Raw genomic sequence first — 22,889 nt, forward strand, 5'->3', positions numbered from 1 at the left:
GGTATGTTTATATAACATGATTGCTATCATTTTTAATTTTAAACTGTTGAATAATTTAAAATTCTTACAAAATCCTTTAATTTTCCTCAAAATATTACATAACATTTCCCTTAGTTAAATAGAAATTGTCACAAAATCTAGGAAACAAAAAGTGTGACTGATATCCGTCACTTATTGAGTGGATATTGTTGGTTTCTTACATATTTTGTATTTTATGTATACGTAGAAGTCTAAACTAGAGAACAATAATGTTGAAATTACTAATTTTCTGACATATAATCTGTGGTCAACTAGAGATCCAACTGCTCTATATTTGGCCCCTGAAATAAAATGAGTTTAACGCCCCTAATCCAAACAATGGATTTCTCCTCCGTGCTTCTGCCATCATCGGTTCTACCACCAGGGGGAGCCACAGTTACCTCAGCTCTGCTGGACTGAAAACAAACTCTGTTTTTGGTGAAAAAGAAAAGTGTTTTTGGGTTTTCTACAGCGTTGCGTCACATGACGTCCACGCAGAAGTCTCCATGGGTTCCCACGGCTGAGGAGGAAGAGCGCTGAGGGCGACCCGGGGGCGACGATGGGGTGTCCTGGTTACCGTGGAGACCAGAAGAGACTGAGGCCCCAGCCGAAGCCTCATGGTGGTCACCGCCGTCAGAACCACTGCTGACACTTCCTGCGTCTGTGTCCAATTAGACGAGTAATTAATGAAGGACGTCTCGAATAAAAGTTTAAATAAAAACATTTAAAAAAACACAACAAACTATTATTTCAATTGATATAAATAATTAATGAAAAATGTTAAAATGACACAAAAATGAATGTGTACAAAAACCATTGACATGTAAACATCCTTCATTGGTTGATGAGGCCACAGGGGGCGTGGTTTGTACCTTCAGTGGGAGGAGTCTCTAGGTGTCTGTCCATCAGAGACAAACAGCGCAGGTCTGAGGAGGACAGACAAACAGACAGAGAGAGGAGTCACGCTCACAGACAGTTGCTTCCTGATTGGCTGAGGTCACAGACAGCTGCCTCCTGATTGGTTGTACCTGAGCTGAGCTCTCTGAACACGTAGTAGCACTGCTCAGAGAACGTCTCCTTGTTGACCGTGTGTCGAATGTATCCGGCCTTCAGCAGGTTCGCGGCGTACTTTCGAGCCTCTCTGCGGTCAGTGAACCCCTCCAGGTGTCGAAGGAGCCAATCAATAACATCTGAGCCTGTGAAGAGGCGGAGCTTCAGGTGAGTCTGCCTTTAATGTGTTCAGTGCAAAGAAACCAGCCAGCTATAGGCTAATGAGCTATGGGCTAACAAGCTATGTGCTAACGAGCCATGGGATAACAAGCTATGGGCTATCGAGCTATGAGCTAACAAGCTATAGGCTAACAAGCAATGGGCTAACGAGCTATAGGCTAACAATCTATGGCATAACAAGCTAGGGGCTAACAAGCAATGGGCTAACAAGCAATGGGCTAATGATCTATGGGCTAATAATTTGTAGGCCAATAAGTTATGGGCTAACGAGCTATGTGCTAAAGAGCTATAGGCTAACGAGCAATGTGCTAATGAGCTATCGGCTAACGTGCTATCAGTTAACGAGCTGCCGCTGTGTGCTGAATGCTAAAAGCATGAGGATGATGATGATGTCACCGATGAAGGCGTTGGGGATGTTGATCTTCAGCCACAGTCGGTCTCGCACCTCCAGCCCAGACTCAGGGTCGGCCATCGCCATGACGACCGCCGTGATGTCACTGTGAATAGTGAGCGGCTGGTCGTCATGGAAACCTGAGAACGACAGCGGGTGTGAGTTTATGTGTGTGTTTCTTTGTGTGTGTTTCTGTGTGTCATACCATAGTGTGGGAGGAGCCTCCCGGTCATGGCGGCGGTGTGAGAAACCCAGGCAGCAGGATCAATTGGACGAACGGGTTCACCTGGATGGAACACAGGTAGGTAGGTAGGTGTGTGTGTGTGTGTGTGTGTGTGTGTGTGTGTACAGACTCACTACTTGGTAAATTGAAGGTATCTCGCACGTTTGAATCCCAACACTTGGCCACCGTCAAAGTGATCGGACTGTAAAGATAAACATGCCATCATCAGTGTGATGTCATCAATTTTTAAATGTTTAATTTCTTTATAAACAAACAATATAACAGTTATACATTAATGCACAGCATCTACAAACATGAACTAAAATAAAAACATTGTACAAGTGGTATTTTTTTTAATACATTTATCAAATTATATAATTTTATTGCATGAACATTTAAATGTATCTCAGAATCTTTGAAACATTAAATTCTCAGCTTTTAAAGAAGATCATAAAGGAGGCGTTTATCTGCATTTGTATATATACATTTTTTGAATTACAATTAAATTATTGATCAAAAATTAATGTTTTTGTTTCTTAAGATGCCACATCAAATATGTTAAAATGACCAGAAATCAATGTTTATATCGTTAGAAAACAGAGATTTCCATTTAGGTTTCACTATTTCACACAAATAAAATAAATGTTATGGTTCTAAATTTGTTTTGCATAAGTAACAATTGTCCACATCCAGTTTAAATCTTTAATGAATGAAATCATTTGATGGATGAATGTCATTTAGAACTTTGAAGTGGAGTTCTTTATATTTTGTGGGAAAAGGACATTTTAAATAAGCTGTTCTGACCCTGGTTTGTTAACGATTTCTCTGAGGATTCGAACAGCGTCATCGTTCCTCATCTTCTCAAAGTTAACCTCGTTCACCTGAAACAGAGCTTCCTGTTAGAGCTACAGACACAGATACAGACCCTACACACACACTACAGACCCTACCTGTAACAGCATGTCTCCTGGCTCAATGCGTCCATCTGCTGCTACGGCCCCTCCCTTCATGATGGAGCCGATGTAGATTCCTCCGTCTCCTCTCTCACTGCTCTGACCCACGATGCTGATGCCCAGGAAGCTGTAACGCTCTGGGATTTTCAAAGTAAAAGTCAGCTATTATTACTTTTGAGTCATTTTGTCATTTCAACAAACATCTCACACACTTTGGTCTCAAAACATTCAGATTTTTTTCTTTATTTATTTTTTTACCAATTGTTTTGTGATTATTTCAAAAATCTCACTGTTAATGTTTAGTTTGATCTGATGGATACTTTGAGATATGGACAATTTAGTGTGTGTGTGTGTGTGTGTGTGTGTGTGTGTGTGTGTGTGTGTGTGTGTGTGCACTAACCCAGGTTCAGAGTGACAGTGATGATGTTCAGAGACAGAGTAGAGTCAGTGACGCTGCTGAAAGAAACAGACTGAAGGACAGACAGACACAGTATGAGGCCATGTAATGTAACTACACTGTGTGTGTGTGTGTGTGTGTGTGTAATACAATCTGTCTGTACTTTAATCTGTGTGTGTAGAATTGTAAAACCAAACTTGTGCACTCCTTTACATTTACATACACTTGTACTTGTAAAAATGTACTCCATACATTTTTTTTTTAGTATTTCCAAAAATGATGGATAATGGAAATATTACAGCCTTGACCATGTCATTAATTGATAGCAGAGTTTATTTTAATGCATTATTATTTTTGACACTTGTACACCTTGTAAATTTTGCAAGATAAGAAATTTCAGATCTTCACTGAAATTTCCCTAAAACTTTATGCAATGGTCTGTGGTTGGTAGGGGGTCATTACACCTAAAACATATTTTTCCTTTATTTTGAAGGTATGGGCTTAGATCTATTAGGTATTAATTGAAAAATCATTATAATATGTCATCATTACAGTATATAAAAAATATGTGGTTACAATGGGAGTCAATGGGGCAACATTTCTAACGTTTCTAAAAGTCATTATGATGCATAATAAATCTCCTTTTCTATACAATTAGAATTAAGAAAAAAACAATAATAATTTGAGAGGCAAACAAATAAAAACACCCAAATGGTCACTTTTGGTACCAAAGATGTTCTGAGGGTTAAACAAGAGTTTTTTTTTAAAAAAAATCTGAAACATCCACAGACTGAATGAAAACATGAAATAAATCCTGAACAGAACCTGGTCTAAGGCCAGTGGAGGGAAACCTGGTGTAGGGACTTCAGTTCTGGTTCTGTTCACTGTGACAGAATGTGACGTGTTTAATGTCTCACTCTAATTTAATCTTCAATATCTCACAAAAACAACATGATTTTCATTTAAACAGAAAAACACTGCTTATCCAGCAAACGTATATAACATAAGGTGTGTTATGAAGCTGACCTCTGATTGGAGGGTCCGTCACTTGCTACCAGATACCACTGCTGGTTTCTAGCGGTACTGCACCAGTTACAATTTAAAATAGTTACAGATCATGTTCCACAAATGTAAGGTCACATGTTCAGAGACAGCCAATAGAATGACCTGGTTCAATGACGCACACAGATATTAATACAGACACAGAATCGATCACACACACACATAGTTTAGTTAGAATAATGGCCTCATAGACCCTGTTACTGACATCACTGCGCGTGTGTGTGTGTGTGTGTGTGTGTGTGTGTGTGTGTGTGTGTTACCTTCTCCATTCGCTGTGTTTTGTGTCTCCGTTGTCGTCGTTTTCTTCTGCTCGGTGTAGGTGAGGAGCTGCTCTGATCTGTTGATTGGTTGAACCTGCAGTGACATCACAGTGACATCACACAGGTGAGCAGAGAGGTAAACAAACACACAGGTCCCAGTGAGTGAGAGGAACAGTGTCTCTGCTCTAACATCTGCTTCACTCTGATATCTAAAGGACAGTCACATGACCAGCCTAAGCCAATCACAGCGTGCGTAAGGTGAACAGAGTTATTGGGGCAGAAGAGGACCTGAGGGAAGACTGAGCTGAAAATAAATCAACAACAAACCCTTTCACGTCCTCCATTATTTTATGTTCGTCACATTTTAGAACTAATACAAAAACATTGTATATCTAATATTTGTGATTAATTAATTTATTTATTAATGAGGCTTCAAATTCACACAAACTCAGATCTAAACATTGGTGGGCAAAACCAGCCAATCAGAGCATAGCTCAGCAATCACATGACCCACCTTCCTCCAGAGTCTTCATTAGACAAGCTGCTGGTTTCTGATTGGCTGCTGCCAGCATTGGACCCTGCCCTCTTATGACTCCCCTGACCAATCAGAGGCCGGCCTGCAAGGATGTCAGCCAATCAGAAAGAGGGATGAGAGGCGTGAGCCAATCAGAGAGCTCACACACAAATGCATCTATCACTGCGGGCCTGTTCTACGAAGCTAGATTTCCTCTTATCGCGCTAACTTCCAGGATTTAATCAGAGTGTGCTGGACCACGAAGCTAAATCACCATGGTAACTTAGGCTAAATCACCACGGTAACTTAGGCTAAATCACCATGGTAACTTAGGCTAAATCACCACGGTAACTTAGGCTAAATCACCATGGTAACTTAGGCTAAATCACCATGGTAACTTAGGCTAAATCACCATGGTAACTTAGGCTAAATCACCATGGTAACATAGGCTAAATCACCATGGTAACTTAGGCTAAATCACCATGGTAACTAAATGACTAATTTGGTCGGGACCAGGTTTTGTTCTGGCTAGGATCTGAGCAAGTGCTTAAGTCCCACCTCCTGACCAATCAGATCTCTTATAAAATGAGCTGTCCAATAAAAGGAGGATCATTGTGAACACGTCTCTGTGTGGCTCTGATGTGACGCTAACAGAGAGAATATTTATCCTTCATTTACAATGACATCCTATAGGAAACAGAGATTTATATCTGACGGACTGATAAAGTAAAATAAGTAAAACAAGTTAAATAAGTCAGCTGATCAAGCCTGCGTGCATCAGGCGCTTTCAGACCGATAAATTAATTAATTCTGTGGTAATACAAAGAGCCTCATTCCTGTAGATAATATACAATATAAAGATATTCCACATTATGATTTAAGCTGATCTATGAAACGCAGCATCAGAGACACAAACAAGGTAAAAGAGAAACTTATCAGTGTCTGTTTATTCTCCATTCATAATCTCACTTATTACTTTCTGCTTTTACTGCAGCAGCAGTGAATTATGGATTTTAATTCTTCATATTTTTAAAGAATTATTCCCCAATTGTGACGTAAATTACTCTCCAGTTTCTCTGTGTTTGTGATTGGTCTGACGCTGTCATCTCTTCCTCTGTCAAACGTAGCCAGGCTGAAATCAACACTCTTAACTTAGCGTGTTGTAATCTACATTCGTAGGACAGCTTCTGTCTGACGGACAATGTTTGGTTAGGTGAAGCTAACGCAGATAAATACAGGATATAATTATCTAGCTTTGAAGTACAGGCCCTGTGTGTCACTGATTGGATGGATGGAAACACTGCAGAGCCAATCAGAATCTGATCAGGTTACTGACTGTGATCTTACCTTGATCGCCCTTCTCTCCCTCTCTCTCCATCTCTGAGCTCTGAGCATCACGACTGTAAACAAACAATAAACAAACAGGAGGTTATTTCATCAAAGTGTTCTTAAAGGGCCAGGCCTACGGCTTAAAGCCGTCCGTGACCACGCCCCCTTTTCCTATTCCATCGAACTCTTCTTAGCTTGGAGCTCCCCAGGTGAGCCAATCAGCTGACAGTGTTTAGATTAAATACACGTCTTCATAAGACTAAAGAAGTCGATCACAGATTTAATGATTAGAGACGTGAAGGCAAAAGCGCTGCAGCATCTTTTTTTTTTAGACCAACAGGACGTGACATCATCTGTTACTGAGCAGTGAGAATAAAAGTTTCTGTGGTTTGAACATTTTAAAAGTAATAAAGAGTTAAAGATGGTGTTATTTAGTCAATTTATCATAGCAAACAACTGATCATGTGAGTTTGACACCTGTCAGCATTTATCAGAAGACGATGCTGTAACTCACAATTAAATAATATGTAATTTACGAGACTTGTCAGTGTTTGATGAACTCAGCACTAAACATTAAATTCAAATGAACAGAGGAAGCAGCTCAGCGGTGCTGTTGGATGCTGTTGGATGTCACATCCAACACTACAGACGCTGCAGGTGAGCAGCGTGCGGGAGGTGCGCGCGCATTCCTTAAAGCGATAGTGTGTCTTAGTCATGGGGAGCCTTAGTGCTCTGCCCTGTGACTGTCCCTGAAGCCCCTCCCTCTCTGTACGATCAGAGCTTATTAATCTCTGATCAATGAATAGACACATTTATACTATGTGGTAAACGGAGGCGATGGATACGCACACATCCATATATAGACATTATTACTGATGGATTAAACACATGGACACTGTGATATCTCATTAAAAACTAAAGAACACAATAAGACAATAAGACAATGATTCCATCGTCATTTGTATTGATTTTAAATCATATTTAAACATTTAACATGATATTCTGTTTAATTTCCTTTTAAAATACAGTGTTAAAGCGGTATTTAAAAAATAAGATTAAAGATTAAATCGGGGCTTTCGCCTTTAATTGGCCATGTAATGTTATTACATTAATAGAATTTGTCCTCTGCATTTAACCCATCCCTGAGGAGCTCAACATCCCACAGTGATGGCCCAGGTGAGGCTTAAGCCGGCAACCCTCCAATTACAAGCCCACCGTCCTTAACCACTAGGCCACCACTCCCCTAATAGAAATCTTTTTGACTAATTTTTCCTTTTGTAGATCTTTGTTGATGTGTTTTAAAGCATCACTAAATGACTTCTTTAATAATGATGACGTGGTTTCATGAGAGTGACTCAGCAGATTAAGCCAAGCCTGCTGCTTAAACCTGGTCAGAAGCAGGTTTGACCCACGGACTGTGTTACTATGGTAACCAAGGTGTTCTCTCATTGATGAAACGGTCGTTCCAGTTAGAACCAGGCTTAACAGAGCCAGTGCCACAGTCTGAGTTTAACTGAGATTGATTATGAGCATGTATGCGTGCACATGCTCACTACTGGAAAATAAATTTTTGCTAAAAAAGATAATTCTGTTTTTGTCTGTTTTTGTTTTCAAAGTGATTTTTTTAGTTTATTGGATTAGGTTAGCGTTAGGGTTCAGGTTGCATGTACACGCATACAGTATATGCTCATAATCAATCTCAGTATGAGGTAAACCCAGACCGTGACACCGGACTCTCAGGTTAAACCTGGACTTAACCCTGAGCTGGGTTTGATCAAATACCCATCTAACAAACAAACATGTTTGATTCTAATGTTTCTAATTAGACCCAGTGACAATCATTAACTCACTGTGACGATGGAGGTCTGGACTGTACAATCACAGCTGTGCGTTCTACACTTGGCGGAGCTAAAGACGTAGGCGTGTCCAAAGACTGACGGTCAGAGCCAATGAAATCCATCTGACAGGAGTCACATGACACCACCTGAGAGACAAAGTGTGTGTGTTATTGTGTATGTGTGTGTATGTGTTAATGTGTGTGCGTGTGTCTAATAGGGCTGGGGCGATACCCTTTTGTCCCGATTCAATTTAAATCCCGATTCTTGGGTGCTGATTCCTTTTAAAATGCGATTCTGATTTTACAAGTAATTTTTTCCTCATCCAAACACAAGTTGAACCCTAAACTTCTAGAAATACTAACGACACAATAACGTTTGTTTGTGTGGAAAGCCTGATTTTATCAAACTGTGGCTTTACGTTGGACACAGTGTTAAATTATTTGACCAGCGTAGATTCTGAAGTCTGTCAGAGTTTCATTTCACAAGCTGCAGCTGACGTGCACACAGCGGCACACAGCTGATCAGCTCCACGACGCAGCAAACACCACCCTCCAAAGAAAAGGAGTGGACAACAGCGATTAAATATAATTAAATGTAACACATTTTGTCCCGTCTAAACCTGGTAAATAAGAACTTATTAGAAATGCTGATGGTCAATATTTTGGCGTGCATGTGTAGCTTGGACAAGGTGTACGTGTAGCGGGGCTATGATGGGCAGGGTTGGCTCCGCCTCATCTGACATAACCAGGGCTCGAGACTGCGACCAAATTGGTTGCATATGCGACTATTTTTTCAGTGTGTACGAGGGAAAATGTTATCTGGTCACATCTCTGCGAGTGCGTATCGTGACATTATTCTCTCTCTCTCTGCGGGTGAGGAGACGGTGCACGCTCACGCAACGTGGCTGCAGGTAATGCAACGGTGAATGCACCGAGTATAAACACCAATGTGCTCCTTTGGAGTGCGTGCAGTCCGTGAACGGAGCCAGGCATAACGAGTCGTTCACTGAGTGCACGCTCACATTGAGGGCAGTAAAAAGGAAGAACGAGCTGAGCTCAGCGATAGGGCGATTGGTAAAATCGGCACCCAAAAAAAAAAAATCGCAATAAATCGTAAAATCGATTCCCCCCACCCCCACCCTTAGTGTGTTAATGTGTATTTGTGTGTGTGTGTGTGTGTTACCCAGCAGACCGCTCTTCCATTAACACTGGGTAGTCTGGCTCCATCATCACTGATTTCCTCTTTAACGACTCTGGAACACACACACCTTCATCATCATCACTACTAACATCATCATCATCATTATCATCATCATTATCATCACTACTAACATCACCATTATCATCACTACAAACATCATCACTATCATCATCATCATTATCATTATCATCACCTTCATCATCACTACAAACATCACCATTATTATCATCGCATATTTCTATTTGTTTATTGATGTAAACATGAAGTCACGTGACTCACCCGAAGTCGTCGTCCTCGCTCTTAAAGAAGAACCTCGCGTGCGGTTTGTTGAGCGCGTGCTTGAAGTCGGCCAGGGTGACGCGCTGCGCGGGCACGTTGACCCGCAGCATGTAGGGCGTGTCCTGGTCACCGAGGTAAAAGATGACCCGGGTTTGTTCCGCCATGGCGGCGGGAGGAGACACACCTGTGCACGAGCCTGCCCTGCACCTGCTGCTTCCTGCTCATCTACGCACACACGGCAGAACACGGCCAAGTTCCGGTCGGGATTTTCACAATAAGATGTGATAAATTGTTTCAAATTAAAACGAACGTCCCCGTTCCGTTTACTCAAGTTTGTCCGAAATATTTTACTGATTAATATCATTGATTAGTGTTTACATTACAGCTTACTGTGAAAATGTAAAAAAAAAAAATCATCCATCATTATTTCCTGGATAAATAAACATTGTGCTCTTAATGAGACGCTTTTCTTTATTTGTGTTTTTATACATTTTCTGGATCTGTAACTGTATTTAAATGTTTGATTGGTTTTTAGTTTGAGTTTTTTTCTTTAATGACAAACACGAACAGACCAACAGTTAGAGAAATACAAGAGATTTATTTTCAAGGCATTTGAGTGTTTTACCAAAAATCAATCTTTCTATAAAAAAATACCCTGAAATTTTTACTCCAAATCTCTTATATAGTTTTATTTTGAAATATCTCCTATTGTTTGTTATTATTCAATAAATAAATAAAAAGGCAGTGCTGCATTAGCAGGCAGCTACGGAAACCTGAGCTTTCAAGTATTCTTTAACAAACATTTTCAAATAAGATGCATTCAGGGTCGGCTGGGAAATGCTGGGTGTTCAGATGAGAGTCCGACTGTTATGAGTGTCCCTGAAGGCAGCACCGAGGCTGATGAGCATCACAGTTTCACTGGATCTCTTTAAATGCATCACCTGCTTGTAAACACTCTGGACTCCTGCTGCTCCTGAACGCACCCTTGATGACATCATCAGCCCCGTCATTTCTCCATGATGACATCACTGGAGGTTCGGCCCCAAACAAGCCCCTCTTCTTCAGGCAGAGACGTTGACGTCCCTCAGCGCAATGTGGGCGGTGCTTGTTGTGGTTTCAGTGGCGACACTTTCAGTGGCCAAGCTTTCCGTGGCGACGCTGGGCTGAGGGGAGGAGCTGTGGAACAGCAGCTGCTGCAACGAGCGGCGCAGGTTGGGGTGAAGCCGTCGCTGCGTCTGGTAGAAAATCTCCACAGCAACGCACTTCATCGTCCCGGCAACCAGGTCCTCGTACAGCGGCACAGTGTACATTCGCGACGTCTGCAACACGAAAAAGTCAGAGTGAGACGCTGAGAGAGGGCACTCACACTGCATCACACCTACATGTTTGTGCAGGAAGTTGCGCACACGCTGCAGGTCGGCGTAGAACGCATTCCTCACCACCAGCTGTAACCAGCGGACCTGAACCTCCGCATTCAGCCCGTCAAAGAGCCCCGCGTAGCACGAAGACAGGGACGCCATCAAACCTGAGACACACACACACCATTTAACACGGCACTTCCTGTGTGTGTAGGAGCACTTCATGTGTGTGAGGTCAAGAACTTACAATTTTATATTTGTATATAAATTTTTGTATTCCCAACTCATATGGGAGCACCTAACTGGTTGATTTTCAATATTTGTTTGATATTTTCCTTTAATGTTCCCCTTTTGTTTTGTTTTTCGTTCAGTTTGTTATCCTCATCGAGTTTGTATTTTTTGAAAAACTTCAAGAAAAAAATAATTTAGAAAAGGATAATTTCCTCTGTGTGAGGTCAGCTCTTACCATTGCTCAATGGTGATTGGTCCAACATGCGGTCCAGGAACAGAACGACCTGGAAGGTGCTCCAGGCTGATAGGTCATAGGGCGAGAGGCAGAGCAGGTCAGGAGGGGCAGGGCTTCTCCACAAAACACACAGCTCCTCCACTGGACCAATCAGAGAGCTCCCTGCCGAGAGGTCAGGCTCATGAGGGGGGGGGCCACAGCCAATCAGCCACTGCTCAAACTGACCTATCACAGAGAAGGGAGTGATGTCACAGAGAGGCGGGGCTCCATTTGCTGTGAATGGTGGTGTCAAAGGGGCGGAGCCTCACCTTCCTGAAGAGACACGTTGAGCTCTGGGAACGTGGACAGGAAGAGGTTAATGAGGTCATCAGCCACGACGCTACAGAACCGGAACTGGGAGATGTAGTCCTACACACACACACACACACAACGTGTTTACCCCAGCAGTATCAGAAAGTGTGTGCGTGTGTGTGTGTGTGTTACCCTGAGGAAGCAGTCAAAGCGTTGCGTGTCTCCACTGAGCTCTGAGAGATACGACACGAAGCAAAAACCTTTTTCATACGTGAACAGGTTCATCAGAGAACTGGGATTAACACCTGGAGAAAGGGGGAGGAGTCAGAGAGGAGGAGGAGTCAGTGAGTGTGTTGTGTGTACCAGTGTGTGTTGTGTATGCGTGTGTGTTCACCTGAGTCAAACTTGACCTGTAGTTTACTAACAGGGTTGTTGTCTCCTAGGAGACGGAGCTGTCTATGCAGAGCGTCCAATCGTACCATGGTTTCTAGGCATGTGAACGCCTCACCTGTGAACACAGGAGGAAGTGAACGTACAGGAGGAAGTGCAGGTAGAAGAGGAAGTGCGCGTGCAGGAGGAAGTGCACGTGCAGAAGGAAGTGAATGTACAGGAGGAAGTGCACGTGCAGGAAGGAGTGAACATAGAGGAGAAAGTAAACGAACAAGAGGAAGTGCACGTGCAGGAGGAAGTGAACATACAGGAGAAAGTGAACGTACAGGAGGAAGTGTACATGCAGGAGGAAGTGCACGTGCAGGAAGGAGTGAACATAGAGGAGGAAGTGCACGTGCAGAAGGAAGTGAATGTACAGGAGGAAGTGCACGTGCAGGAAGGAGTGAACATAGAGGAGGAAGTGCACGTGCAGGAGGAAGTGCACGTGCAGGATGAAGTGAACGTACGGGAGGAAGTGAACGCTACGTACCGTAGGCCTCAGTGGTGATCCTGCGCTGGGCGTACGTAGCCAATCCCTCACTGAGCCACATCTCCTCCCATGTGGCATTGGTGACGGCGTTCCCAAACCACCCGTGAGCGATCTCATGGATGACGTCAATCAGCAGGAACTCACTGCTCTCTAGGATGGAGGCGATGATGAAGGTGAGGCACGGGTTCTCCATGGCAACGATGGGGAAGGAGGGGGGGAGAAAGACCATGTCACACCTGAGGATCAGAATGTCAGCGACATCACTAGCACACCATCACTACCACACCAGGCCACGCCCCCTCACCTGCCCCACAGGTACGGTCCAAACAGCTCCTCGGCCACACCCAGCCAGCGCTCCACACTGCTGCCCAGCTTCTTCACCGCACACGCCAGCAGACATGGCTCCGCCCACACACGGCTCCTGGACCACAGAGAGCACATCACAACCTTAGAGATTTCAGGACCAAAACAAGAACCAGGACCAAAACCAGAGAACCTGAACCCTGAACTTTTAATTGTAGGAACTAAAAACAAAATCAGAGCTGGAAGGAGAACCTAGAACCTGAATCCACTAGGACCAGAACCCTGAATATTGTTTTTTTTATTTCATTTATTTGAGTGTGGATTCATGTACAGCTGAAGTAAATAAACCAGATTTACTGAAAGGCTAATTTCCATCTGTCGTCCCAGGGTGCAGATACAGAATATAAAAGGCTAAACATACACAACTCCACAACAATAAATACACAGTGACAGTGTTGTGAAAAATACAAACACAGCAGACATATTCAGAGAACACACGATACAAATACAATCATCCTATTTCAATGCTCGTTTGTGCGGCCCCTTAAAGGCACAAAATGACAATAAAAACATTAAAAAAGTGCAAAATTACTCAAAAACCATACAAAAATCACAAATGAGTACAGAAAAGGACAACAAAAATTCACAAATGAAATCCAAAAAAATAAAAAGAAACCAAACGAGAACTCCAATGACTCAAAAAATGCACAAAAACACTCAAAAACTTCAACAAACAAAACACAAAATGACCAAAAGTAGACAAAGCGACACCAAAATTACTCTAAAAACATGCAAAAATGACCAAACAAATACAAACAACGACTCAAATAATACATGAACAAATAATATGCAAAATAACAACGAAAACAAACAGAACGTGTTATTGTTCCTACATTCATTTAAACATAACGCTAAATTGTGGCCCCCATCGTGCTCTAAGTTGCCCGTCCCTTACTTAAACCCAGTCCCAGTGTAAAACCAGAATCCTGAACCCAGCGGAGAACCCCTAAACTCCAGAACCTCCATCCTGACCCACTAGGACCAGGACCAGAACATCTACCGGGTCAGGACTGGATTATTTACAGCAGCGATGGTTATTAAACACCAGGTGTGGGGGCGGAGCCTAAGATAAAGGCTGACCTGGGGCCGATGTCCACGTGCTGAAGTTCTCCGGCCACCAGCGCCACCAAGTAGGACGGGACTGGGAACTCCATGGCGAACTGGAAGACCCGGTCCGGTTTGGAGTAGGAGCTCTGGGAGGCGCTCATCAGAACCGTGAAGCCGTCCGGGACCTGGGGAAAAGCAGTGGGAGGGGTCACACAGTGAGGGAGGGGTGACAGTGGAGAGGAACCGGGTTCTGGACTCACCTGGACTGTGGCTGAGTACGTGCTCTTCACCGCAGGAGTGTCGAAGCACGGGAAGAAGGAGCGGTTACACACGGAGTGTCCCTGGGTAAACACCAGGGGACGGGCCTGGCTGCAGGTGAGCTCAGAGTCCAACCACCAGATCTGAGGACATCAACCAGAATCTCAACCAGAACCTCAACCAGAACCAGAACCAGAAGATCTTCTCCAGCCACGCTCGCATCACACAATTAAAACTTACCGCGGGTCCATCAGTGGTTGTGTACCGGATGGTGATCTGGATCAGCCTCCCCGGTTTGACCAGCGCTGCGGGTAGGACGATGTTCAGAGAGGAGCCGTAGTCTGTGAAGGGGTCGACCCGGTAGGTGAGGGACACGGGCCCGTCCTGGGATCCACTGGGAACCTTGCAGTCAATGGAGTGGATCAGCAGAGACGCGTGTGTGTCCAGAACCAGGGCGTAAACTCCCAACTGCACCGGGACCAGGTCCAGAACAAGCCAGCCTCTCATCTCCTTCAGAGCAAAGTTCAGTCGAAGATCCAGGTGGAAGTGACGCAGCTGGAAGCTCCGGAAGTTTGACGCCGACGCAACATCGACAACCGCCCGGCACCGCGACCCTGGGCCCGGTTCGGTAGGAACCTGGTCTGGGTCGGCCACGCACCGGGTCTTGGAGGAGGGGAGGGGCTTCCTGCAGCAGCACAGTGAGGCTGGACTGGGCTGAAGCTCAGCCATGGTGAACAGAACCTGGAACGCTTTAGACCCAGAACACAAGGTTCCTGGGCCAGGACCAGGAACTCTGACCTCATAAAGACTAGAACCAGAACCTGGAGTCACTAATGATGGGATTAAACCAGTGAACCAAGAACTAATACTAACCCTAATAAACCAGACTCACGAACCAACCCTACTGCTAGTAAACCAGAGTAACCAGGACACATTAACCCATTCAGAACCATTTAAAGAAACGACTGTAGGACCATCTAACCTGGTTTAACAGGTTAATCTCAGACTAGTTAAGATAATGACTTTGTTAATAGCAGAAAAATAACTCATTTTTTCTCCACTTTAACCACGTTCAAAAGTCCTCTTATAAAACGTGTGATTTAAGGAAACCGTGAAAGGTAAACAGGTAAACATGAGACACAAGTTCACTTTAACTTAGTCCAACAAACCACGGTCCTTTGCGACAAACTCCATCTAAAAACACGTGAAATAAAGTCAGAGTGAGAGTAAAACTCTGAGTTGACGATTAACCCAGTTTAATCAAACACTTTAACCCACTTTAGCTCACTTTAATCCTTAACGAGGTGTCGGTGTTAGCACTTTAAGCTAAGTGTGTCTGTACCAGATTCCCTTTGAAAAATAGCTCATTTAAGGAGCGACTTGTCCGCTGGAGGTCAAAGCGGTGTTAACCTAACTAGTGCCACTGACCCGGTTAGCAGAGCCTCGGGTACCGGGGTTCTGACAGAATCTGTCGGACTTTTAACGGACTGTTTGTGAAGTCCGACCCCGGAGCTCCGCGTTGAGAACCGGCTGCTGCTCACAGCTCAGTCCGGCTACGAGCTCCAGTCCCGGACACCGAGCTGCGGTGCGGCCGGAGTTATCCTGGAGCTTTACCGGAGCCGCAGACAAACGGATCCGGACAGAACCGAGCAAGGACCAGAGGACACCGGAGGACACCGGGATCCGACCCGGAAAACCAGGAAGCGACACAGACAACAAAGTTTGTCCTGGCCGGAGGAGGGCGCTGTGGGACCGAGACCCCCGAACAGACCCGGAGCCCCAAAGCAGGGCCGGGCCGTGGCATAGGCAGTATAGGCAAATGCTATTTTATTTTATTTTTTTATTAATTAAAGAATCAAAGCGCTGATATTATTAACATACTAAACTTGGTAGTGTTATTAATAACTTGCAAGTCTAGTTTTAATGAAAATCAAAATAAAAAATAGTTTTATTCCCCCCCCCCGCCCCCCCCCCCCCCCCCCCAAATCGATTGACTGGTCAGTTCTGAGGCGTGACGTCGCTCGGACCTGTTGTTACTGATTACTGCTGCAGCAAGTGACGTCACGTCTAAACAACCAAACTAATGATCTGGTGACCAGGGAAGAAAAACATGGAAAGAAGAGGAGGAAAATGTGGAAAATCCAGAGGTAAGTCAGTGTTTAAAGATCTATGACAATTTATTAATCCATGATAGTCAAACAAGCAAGCAGAGCGACCATGCTCAGGTATGTTAGCAGCCAGTTCTTTACAAAAACACTGATTGTATGGCAACAGCGGTCTGTTAATTTATTACATTGTAATTTAACGTCATTTTAGGAGAACTATGTATTATTATGTACAGTACATGCAAGGAGTGACGTCACAGTTTGTGTTTTATACAGGGGGCCTTATTATACATATATATATATATATATATATATATATAAACTCCTCTGCACCCTCCGCGGGCGGTCTCTTTTTTCCTCCAAGCTCTGGTAATATTATTAGAATTGTCATCATTATTATTTTTTCATTGTGAGATAGACTGCTGTTGTTTTCATGTTCTAAAAAAGATTTTAAAAAATTCTTCTTAGAAAATAAAGGGATCATTGGCAGATAGTGTTTACTTCACAGTTTTATCTACTCACATAAGCTACATATCTTCATTTTTATAAACAATAAGCTTTTCAATTGTTTTTTTTTTTTTGGAAAAAGTGCAAATGAAGTGCTTGAATATGATCACCTCACAGATTTTTTTATTGTTATAATCTTGATTATTAGTTTTTTTTAGATTGCTCCTGCTGACTTTGGCTAACCATTTCTTTCTCCTCTCTGGTTCTGTTGCGAAGCCAAACATTTTCACTCCTTATTCAGAAAGATTGGAGCATCTCCATACAGCACAGCAAACTGCATGACAAGTTATTAATGTTTCTGACTTTGTTACATTTATTTATTTAATTTACAGTACATAAGTTCATAGTAAAAAAAATTTTTATGTCTATTTTTTTTATATATGTATGAACATAATAAATATGTTTTCAATGTGTCCTGTCTGGATGTGGTGTCTTTTTTCATTTTTAAGAAATTCAAAGCAATACATCCTGTATACAATACACATTAACACATTTTTTAACCAAATGAATGTTGGCTTTAACAATGTCTAAAAAGCAGGTATGTCGTTTACACTAATTAATACGAATTTACGTTAGGAAAAAGAAGGAAAAAAAATGTATGGAACTACATAAACATTGTATATACACATCCATATGACGGTGTACTGTATACATATTGTCAATCAGTTATTGATGACAGATAACCGAAAATCCCAGTTATGTCACAAGCAATCAATGGATTCGATTGGCCCGCCACTAACTTCCGGGAACAAATTCAGTCTTACATGAATCACGTGACGGTCGAGTATTTTGGACTTCCGTTGTCGCAACTCTCGCTATACAGCTGAGGCTAGGTTATGATAGCCCCGCCTCCTGATGACGTAGGCTTACTAAGGTCCATAGTGAACACAGACTGAGACCAGAATGAGGCAGATACGTGAACAGAAATATGTTTGTGTCGTAGTAAAGTGAAACCATCAGTGCTTCTGTTTAACATTCAATGAATTATTGTTTACACTTTAAATGTGTAAACAACCCGGTGTGCGTTCTTTGCTACTAAAACACCCCCCCCCCCCCGTGACCCCCACTAGGCCTAGAGTTCATTTTTCATTTATAATCAGTGTAAAATAAGTCAGGTCTAAACAAGGTTCGACAGCTGCAGCCATAAGTGAGAAGTCACAGCTTTTTACTAAGAAAAAAAACAAAACAAATCAGACAGGGGGTGGAGCTCCAGTGCTGATTTACATTTAGTTTGTAGAAAACATTCTCTAGCTCTAAACAAAAAACCTTGTTTTTATGAACCATTCTATACAACAATTATTTTATGTTTCAAATGAAAAATATATTTTCGTCACAATAAAAGAGCCATTGGGGGTTTTCAGAATAAAAGAGTCATGGGTGTGTGTTTTTTTTTTTAACCAAATAAAAGACAATAATTCATGTTTTTAAAAATAAAAGAGAGCAGTGGGTGTTTTTCAAAATAAAAGACAAGAGCTGATGTTTTTCAGAATAAAAGAGCAGGTCTGTTGTTGATCTGTTTATTGATCTGTACAAACAAAAACACGCAGCGACGTTTCCATCTTCAAATACGCGATGGATACAGCATCTGCAAAACAGGAAGTCACAATCAGACCCCGCCAAGATAAAAGCCCCTTCACAAAGACGTAAATTAAAAATGAGGTAATGTTGAAAACCAAATGTCCCACATATGATTTTCTCCTCCAGTGGACACGTTCACGTTAAGCTAGTGCTCCTGACGACACGTGTGTTTGAATTTATAAATAAACTATAACTGACTTTTAGACATGGTTCAGCACACACTGTTGATCCGTCACTGAGACACAAAGGAAGTCAGAAGCTAAAGCTAATATTTGAAGCTAAAAGCTAATGGTTGAATTTTTTCCGAAACAGGTGTTCACGTTCCATTTTCTGTACGAAAGCAAAAGAGTTTCAATTTGAAAAACAAGGCGTTTTCAATTTTTTCATTTTAGTTTTGTAAACAAATATCAAATAATTCATGTATCATTTGTTCATTCATTTTTCATTATGTAACAAAAACATGAAAAACAAAAAAAGCAATGATTGTTTTGGGGCCTACTTATGCATATTCATGAGTGGGCGTGTCTATAGACGCTTATTCACTTCATGTATCGCTCTTTTACAGGGTGATCAGTGATCACCAAAGCAATTTTATTTTGCTATCCACACTGTTATTGTTTTCAGCCAAAAAACAGCACATTACAGCAAAACACATGGCTATTTAAGCTATTGTTATTTTGAGTCCGTCTCAGCGCTTTATGGTCCGTGCATCTCAGCAGCAGCAGTCATTTAAACTCTCACCAGGGTGTTGAGCTGCTAAGTCACTTTCTCCTCCTCTGCTCTTCTAACTACAGGAATAGTGCATTTAAGGTGATAATCATTTGTTTTATCCAAGCCATCGCATTGTCACAAACACATCAGATCAGTGACACAAGGCAATATAAAAGGTTCTGTAATGCGCCGAACCACAAGAGCGGAGTACCCCTCCGCATGAACAAATAGTGCTTACACTACAATGTATATTCACTGTGGAGGCGCAGCACCAGCAGCAGGAAAGTTCTGTATTTAGTTTTACCGGTAGCCATCACTCCTTTGCTAGCGAGAAAAACAAAGGGGGATTTCACAAAAGTTTTCAACAGGTTGGGGGTGGAGTTACCAGCGGAGGGGAAGGTATTTTCTTTCCCGATTTGACTTATGACGTCACAAATTTGGACATTTAACTTAGCAATTTTCTGTTATGAAACTTACACAGACCACAAAAAACAACGGGATCATTTATTGCACATTTTGTGTCGGTGGACACTCAAGTTACCTCATTTGTTAAAAAAAACTGCAGAAGTGGATTTTTGATAATGTCCCCTTTAAAGCTACAAGCTAATGTTTAAAGCTTAAGCTAACAGTGGATGCTACGGGCTAATGCTTGACGCTACGGGCTAATGCTTGAAGCTTAAACTAAGGTTTAAAGCTAAAAGTTAATGCTTGAAACTAAAGGATGATGCATGACTAGCAGGTGGGCAGGGCTAAACCTACCACTCTGATGCGGTGTCCAATGGCCTTAGCCGGTAAGTTACTCCTGAACTTGGCTCGGACCATCCCACTGTTTCCGTGAGCTCGTGTCACCTTTCCCCAGATCACCCTCGTCTTATTGGGCTTCCCTCCGGGCGTCACCGTGTTCCTGCACACAGAGGGGGTCAGCGCCAGTAGCCTATCACAGAGCAGCAGCACTCACAGAGGGGACGGTGCTTACTTCTTAGCCTTGTAGACGTAAGCGCAGCGTTTTCCCAGGTAGAAGTCCACCTGGTCTCTGCTGTAGCAGCCCTCCAGCTTCAGCAGAGCCGTGTGCTCCGTCTGGTTCCTTAGACCCCGTTTGTAGCCGGCAAACACGGCCTTACTCCATAGTCTGTGACATCACATATTATTACTGTATAGTCTGACATCACACCACATGTTATTACTACATAGTCTGTGGCTAAGGGTGAAGATTAATCGATTGTTTGATCAATGATTTAGTCAAATCGATCTAAAGTATAAACATCAATATCTAGCGCCATTTTGCCTTCCTCTTATTTTGTTAAAACACCAAAAGTTAGTTGGTGAGAATTTTTTTTCCCAAAGAATGCTTTTCATGTAAATGCCTTAAACAGTCAGGCAATACAATTCTCAAAATGTATCAATATTGTTTCCATTCTTTAATGTGCAAAAAAAAAAAAAAAAAAAGATTATTGTCTGATATCAATCACAGGCCTCTAAGTCAAAATCATATCGTAGCAAGCTTTGGAACATCGGCAAATATTGAATCGTTCCGATAATCTATATTGTATTGTATCCCATCTGTGACATCACATCACGTTACGCCTTCTACCACCTAAAGAACATCTCCAGAGTGAAAGGATTAATGACTCAGAAAGATCAGGAGAAACTGGTCCATGCTTTTATCTCCAGCAGACTGGACTATTGTAATGGTCTTCTGACCGGAATCCCCCTAAATAGCATCAAACATCTACAGCTGGTTCACAATGCTGCAGCTCAGATCTGAACCATAACAAAGAGGTCCCAACATTAGTCTAGTTTTACAATATTTACACTGACTTCCAGTCAGCCTCAGAATAGACTAAAGTTCTGCTGCAGGTGTATAAATGTGTGAATGGGTTTGGTCCAGAATACATCAGTGAGATGTTAGTAAGGTTTACGGTATGAACCCAGCAGGTCTCACAGATCTATGGACACAGGTCAGATAGTGGAGCCCAGAGCTCACAGTAAACATGGTGATGCTGCATCTGATTGAGAGGGAGATTTTTGGTCATGTTGCTGATGTAATGTGTTTGTTGATGATTTTAAATGTTTTTACTGATGATTTTAAATGTTTGTTTATTTTTTGTTGCCGCCTTTGATGTTCTTATTGATTTTAAGCTATTGAATGTTTTCTGTTGCACATTTTGATCATCTAAAGCACAGTGAGTTGCCTTGTGTATAAAATGCACTATACAAATAACTTTGCCTTGCCTTTATAGTCTGACATCCCCACAGTTTGCAGATATTATTAGATTATTTTCAGAAACATTTAGAGTTTGATAGACTTTACCTTCCAGGCATGTCTGAGAATTTTCAGGTGAGTCGACCTGAAGAAAGAGAGAAATAGAGATTAATACACCTGAACATTGATGTTCTACTGAACACTGGATTCTATCTGCAGTAGTACATGTTGTCAGATCAAAGATAAAGATTCAAGAACAAGTTCAACATCTCCACGTCCACATCAGGACAGAAACAGCAGCAGAGAATGAGGGACCAAACAAAGCTTCTACTGCTGTGGTGTCTCCATGGCTGTGTACAGACTAACCAGTGACTGACCATCACTGAACATCAGCTGCTTCATGAGGAACCCTGACCTCCATCACTAGAACACACTGTACTGAATGTAAACTTTAATGATCTCATGTCCACACTACAGGTGTGTACTTATGTTATTGTGCAGTTTACACACAAACAATCACCAGATGACCCGGGATCACAAAGCGTTACTGCACCGGCTGTTACCACTACAACTAACACACTAAGCAAAGTTACACATTTAGTCCCGACTCAGAACTAGAACCGAGACTAAATTTAGGGAGACTGAACCTGAGCGGACCAGAGCCAGACTTAAACCTGAACTAGAAACAGGACTTCAACAGAACAAGTCCGGTGTGTTTCAGACAGGGTCGTTAGCCGCTCCATCCGCTCTCAATCTCCACCATCACGGACTGGAACCCGGATCTAGCGGGTCCAAACCACGACTGAGACCATAAACGAGCCTGGCTAATGGTTCTGGACGGTGTTTACCCGGGTTAGGTAGGTAAAACACGTTCATTTAGCCAAGATAAACTCATACCTCTTCAGATCGGCAAAGATGGAGGAAAAAGGAAGGACGCAAAGCTTGCTGGGAAAATGCCACCTACATAGGAGCCCGATAAGCTGCCTGATCACAAATACCCAGTTAATAAACACTTTATTAACAATATTTCTATGAGTATTTTTGTTTCATTCTAAACATGAACGGTTTTCAGCTTTTTGTTATGGAGGACCATCTCTGCCGTAATTACAAATAAATTATTTTATTAATGGAGTACCTACAGATATACCATTCATAAATAAATTAATGAATAAATCACTAAATACCTAAACACATATGCGCTAATTAAATAAATATATCACTTAATACCCAAATATACGTATTTGTTTATTTGTCAACTCTTAATTTATTGACTAAAAATTGGTTAATTTATTGATTTTTTAAAAAAATTCGTTAATGTATTGATTTTTTATTTTTATTTATGCACGCACAATTAAATGATATGCTGCTGAGGGAGCTGTCCAAAATTTA

General features: G+C 42.2%; 3 protein-coding genes across 3 annotated transcripts; all 3 read right to left on the reverse strand.

Moving 5' to 3' along the window:
- Positions 1 to 143: 143 nt before the first annotated feature.
- Positions 144 to 9,933, reverse strand: dvl3b (dishevelled segment polarity protein 3b). Its single transcript, XM_028464416.1, has 15 exons — positions 9,695 to 9,933; positions 9,398 to 9,467; positions 8,228 to 8,361; positions 6,396 to 6,448; positions 5,049 to 5,151; positions 4,535 to 4,628; positions 3,216 to 3,285; positions 2,813 to 2,952; positions 2,667 to 2,743; positions 1,997 to 2,064; positions 1,845 to 1,925; positions 1,645 to 1,779; positions 1,047 to 1,214; positions 891 to 944; positions 144 to 679 (listed from the first exon to the last, which is right to left on the reverse strand). Exons 1-15 carry the CDS (start codon positions 9,856 to 9,858, stop codon positions 498 to 500), a joined length of 1,593 nt encoding a protein of 530 aa, XP_028320217.1. The 5' UTR covers positions 9,859 to 9,933; the 3' UTR covers positions 144 to 497.
- Positions 9,934 to 10,271: 338 nt separating this feature from the next.
- rnpepl1 (arginyl aminopeptidase like 1) lies at positions 10,272 to 16,137 on the reverse strand. The gene is made up of 11 exons (XM_028464411.1): positions 14,637 to 16,137; positions 14,399 to 14,539; positions 14,172 to 14,323; positions 13,033 to 13,149; positions 12,729 to 12,964; positions 12,204 to 12,317; positions 12,002 to 12,114; positions 11,827 to 11,926; positions 11,519 to 11,743; positions 11,077 to 11,219; positions 10,272 to 11,013 (listed from the first exon to the last, which is right to left on the reverse strand). Exons 1-11 carry the CDS (start codon positions 15,123 to 15,125, stop codon positions 10,756 to 10,758), a joined length of 2,088 nt encoding a protein of 695 aa, XP_028320212.1. The 5' UTR covers positions 15,126 to 16,137; the 3' UTR covers positions 10,272 to 10,755.
- A 2,348-nt stretch (positions 16,138 to 18,485) lies between these two features.
- rpl35a (ribosomal protein L35a) lies at positions 18,486 to 22,465 on the reverse strand. Its single transcript, XM_028464425.1, has 5 exons — positions 22,398 to 22,465; positions 21,609 to 21,645; positions 20,274 to 20,426; positions 20,057 to 20,201; positions 18,486 to 18,593 (listed from the first exon to the last, which is right to left on the reverse strand). Exons 2-5 carry the CDS (start codon positions 21,617 to 21,619, stop codon positions 18,570 to 18,572), a joined length of 333 nt encoding a protein of 110 aa, XP_028320226.1. The 5' UTR covers positions 21,620 to 21,645; positions 22,398 to 22,465; the 3' UTR covers positions 18,486 to 18,569.
- Between the last annotated feature and the right edge of the window lie 424 nt (positions 22,466 to 22,889).

The sequence above is a fragment of the Gouania willdenowi genome, chromosome 13 (assembly GCF_900634775.1).
Source record: "Gouania willdenowi chromosome 13, fGouWil2.1, whole genome shotgun sequence".
NCBI lineage: Eukaryota > Metazoa > Chordata > Actinopteri > Blenniiformes > Gobiesocidae > Gouania > Gouania willdenowi.

What these genes read in the sequence shown, in the direction of transcription:
- dvl3b (XM_028464416.1), bottom strand. Translation starts at nt 9,858, where the DNA reads ATGGCGGAACAAACCCGGGTCATCTTTTACCTCGGTGACCAGGACACG. An exon ending in AAACACAGCGAATGGAGAAG is followed by an intron (nt 3,286 to 4,534) that starts GTAACACACACA and finishes TCTGTCCTTCAG; the next exon opens with TCTGTTTCTTTCAGCAGCGT. An exon ending in CATCCCCAACGCCTTCATCG is followed by an intron (nt 1,215 to 1,644) that starts GTGACATCATCA and finishes GCCTCTTCACAG; the next exon opens with GCTCAGATGTTATTGATTGG.
- rnpepl1 (XM_028464411.1), bottom strand. Translation starts at nt 15,125, where the DNA reads ATGGCTGAGCTTCAGCCCAGTCCAGCCTCACTGTGCTGCTGCAGGAAG. An exon ending in ACAGGTCAAGTTTGACTCAG is followed by an intron (nt 12,115 to 12,203) that starts GTGAACACACAC and finishes CCCTTTCTCCAG; the next exon opens with GTGTTAATCCCAGTTCTCTG. An exon ending in CAACGTGTCTCTTCAGGAAG is followed by an intron (nt 11,744 to 11,826) that starts GTGAGGCTCCGC and finishes TCTCTGTGATAG; the next exon opens with GTCAGTTTGAGCAGTGGCTG.
- rpl35a (XM_028464425.1), bottom strand. An exon ending in TACGTCTACAAGGCTAAGAA is followed by an intron (nt 20,202 to 20,273) that starts GTAAGCACCGTC and finishes CTCTGTGTGCAG; the next exon opens with GAACACGGTGACGCCCGGAG. An exon ending in TTGGACACCGCATCAGAGTG is followed by an intron (nt 18,594 to 20,056) that starts GTAGGTTTAGCC and finishes CCTGTTTTGCAG; the next exon opens with ATGCTGTATCCATCGCGTAT.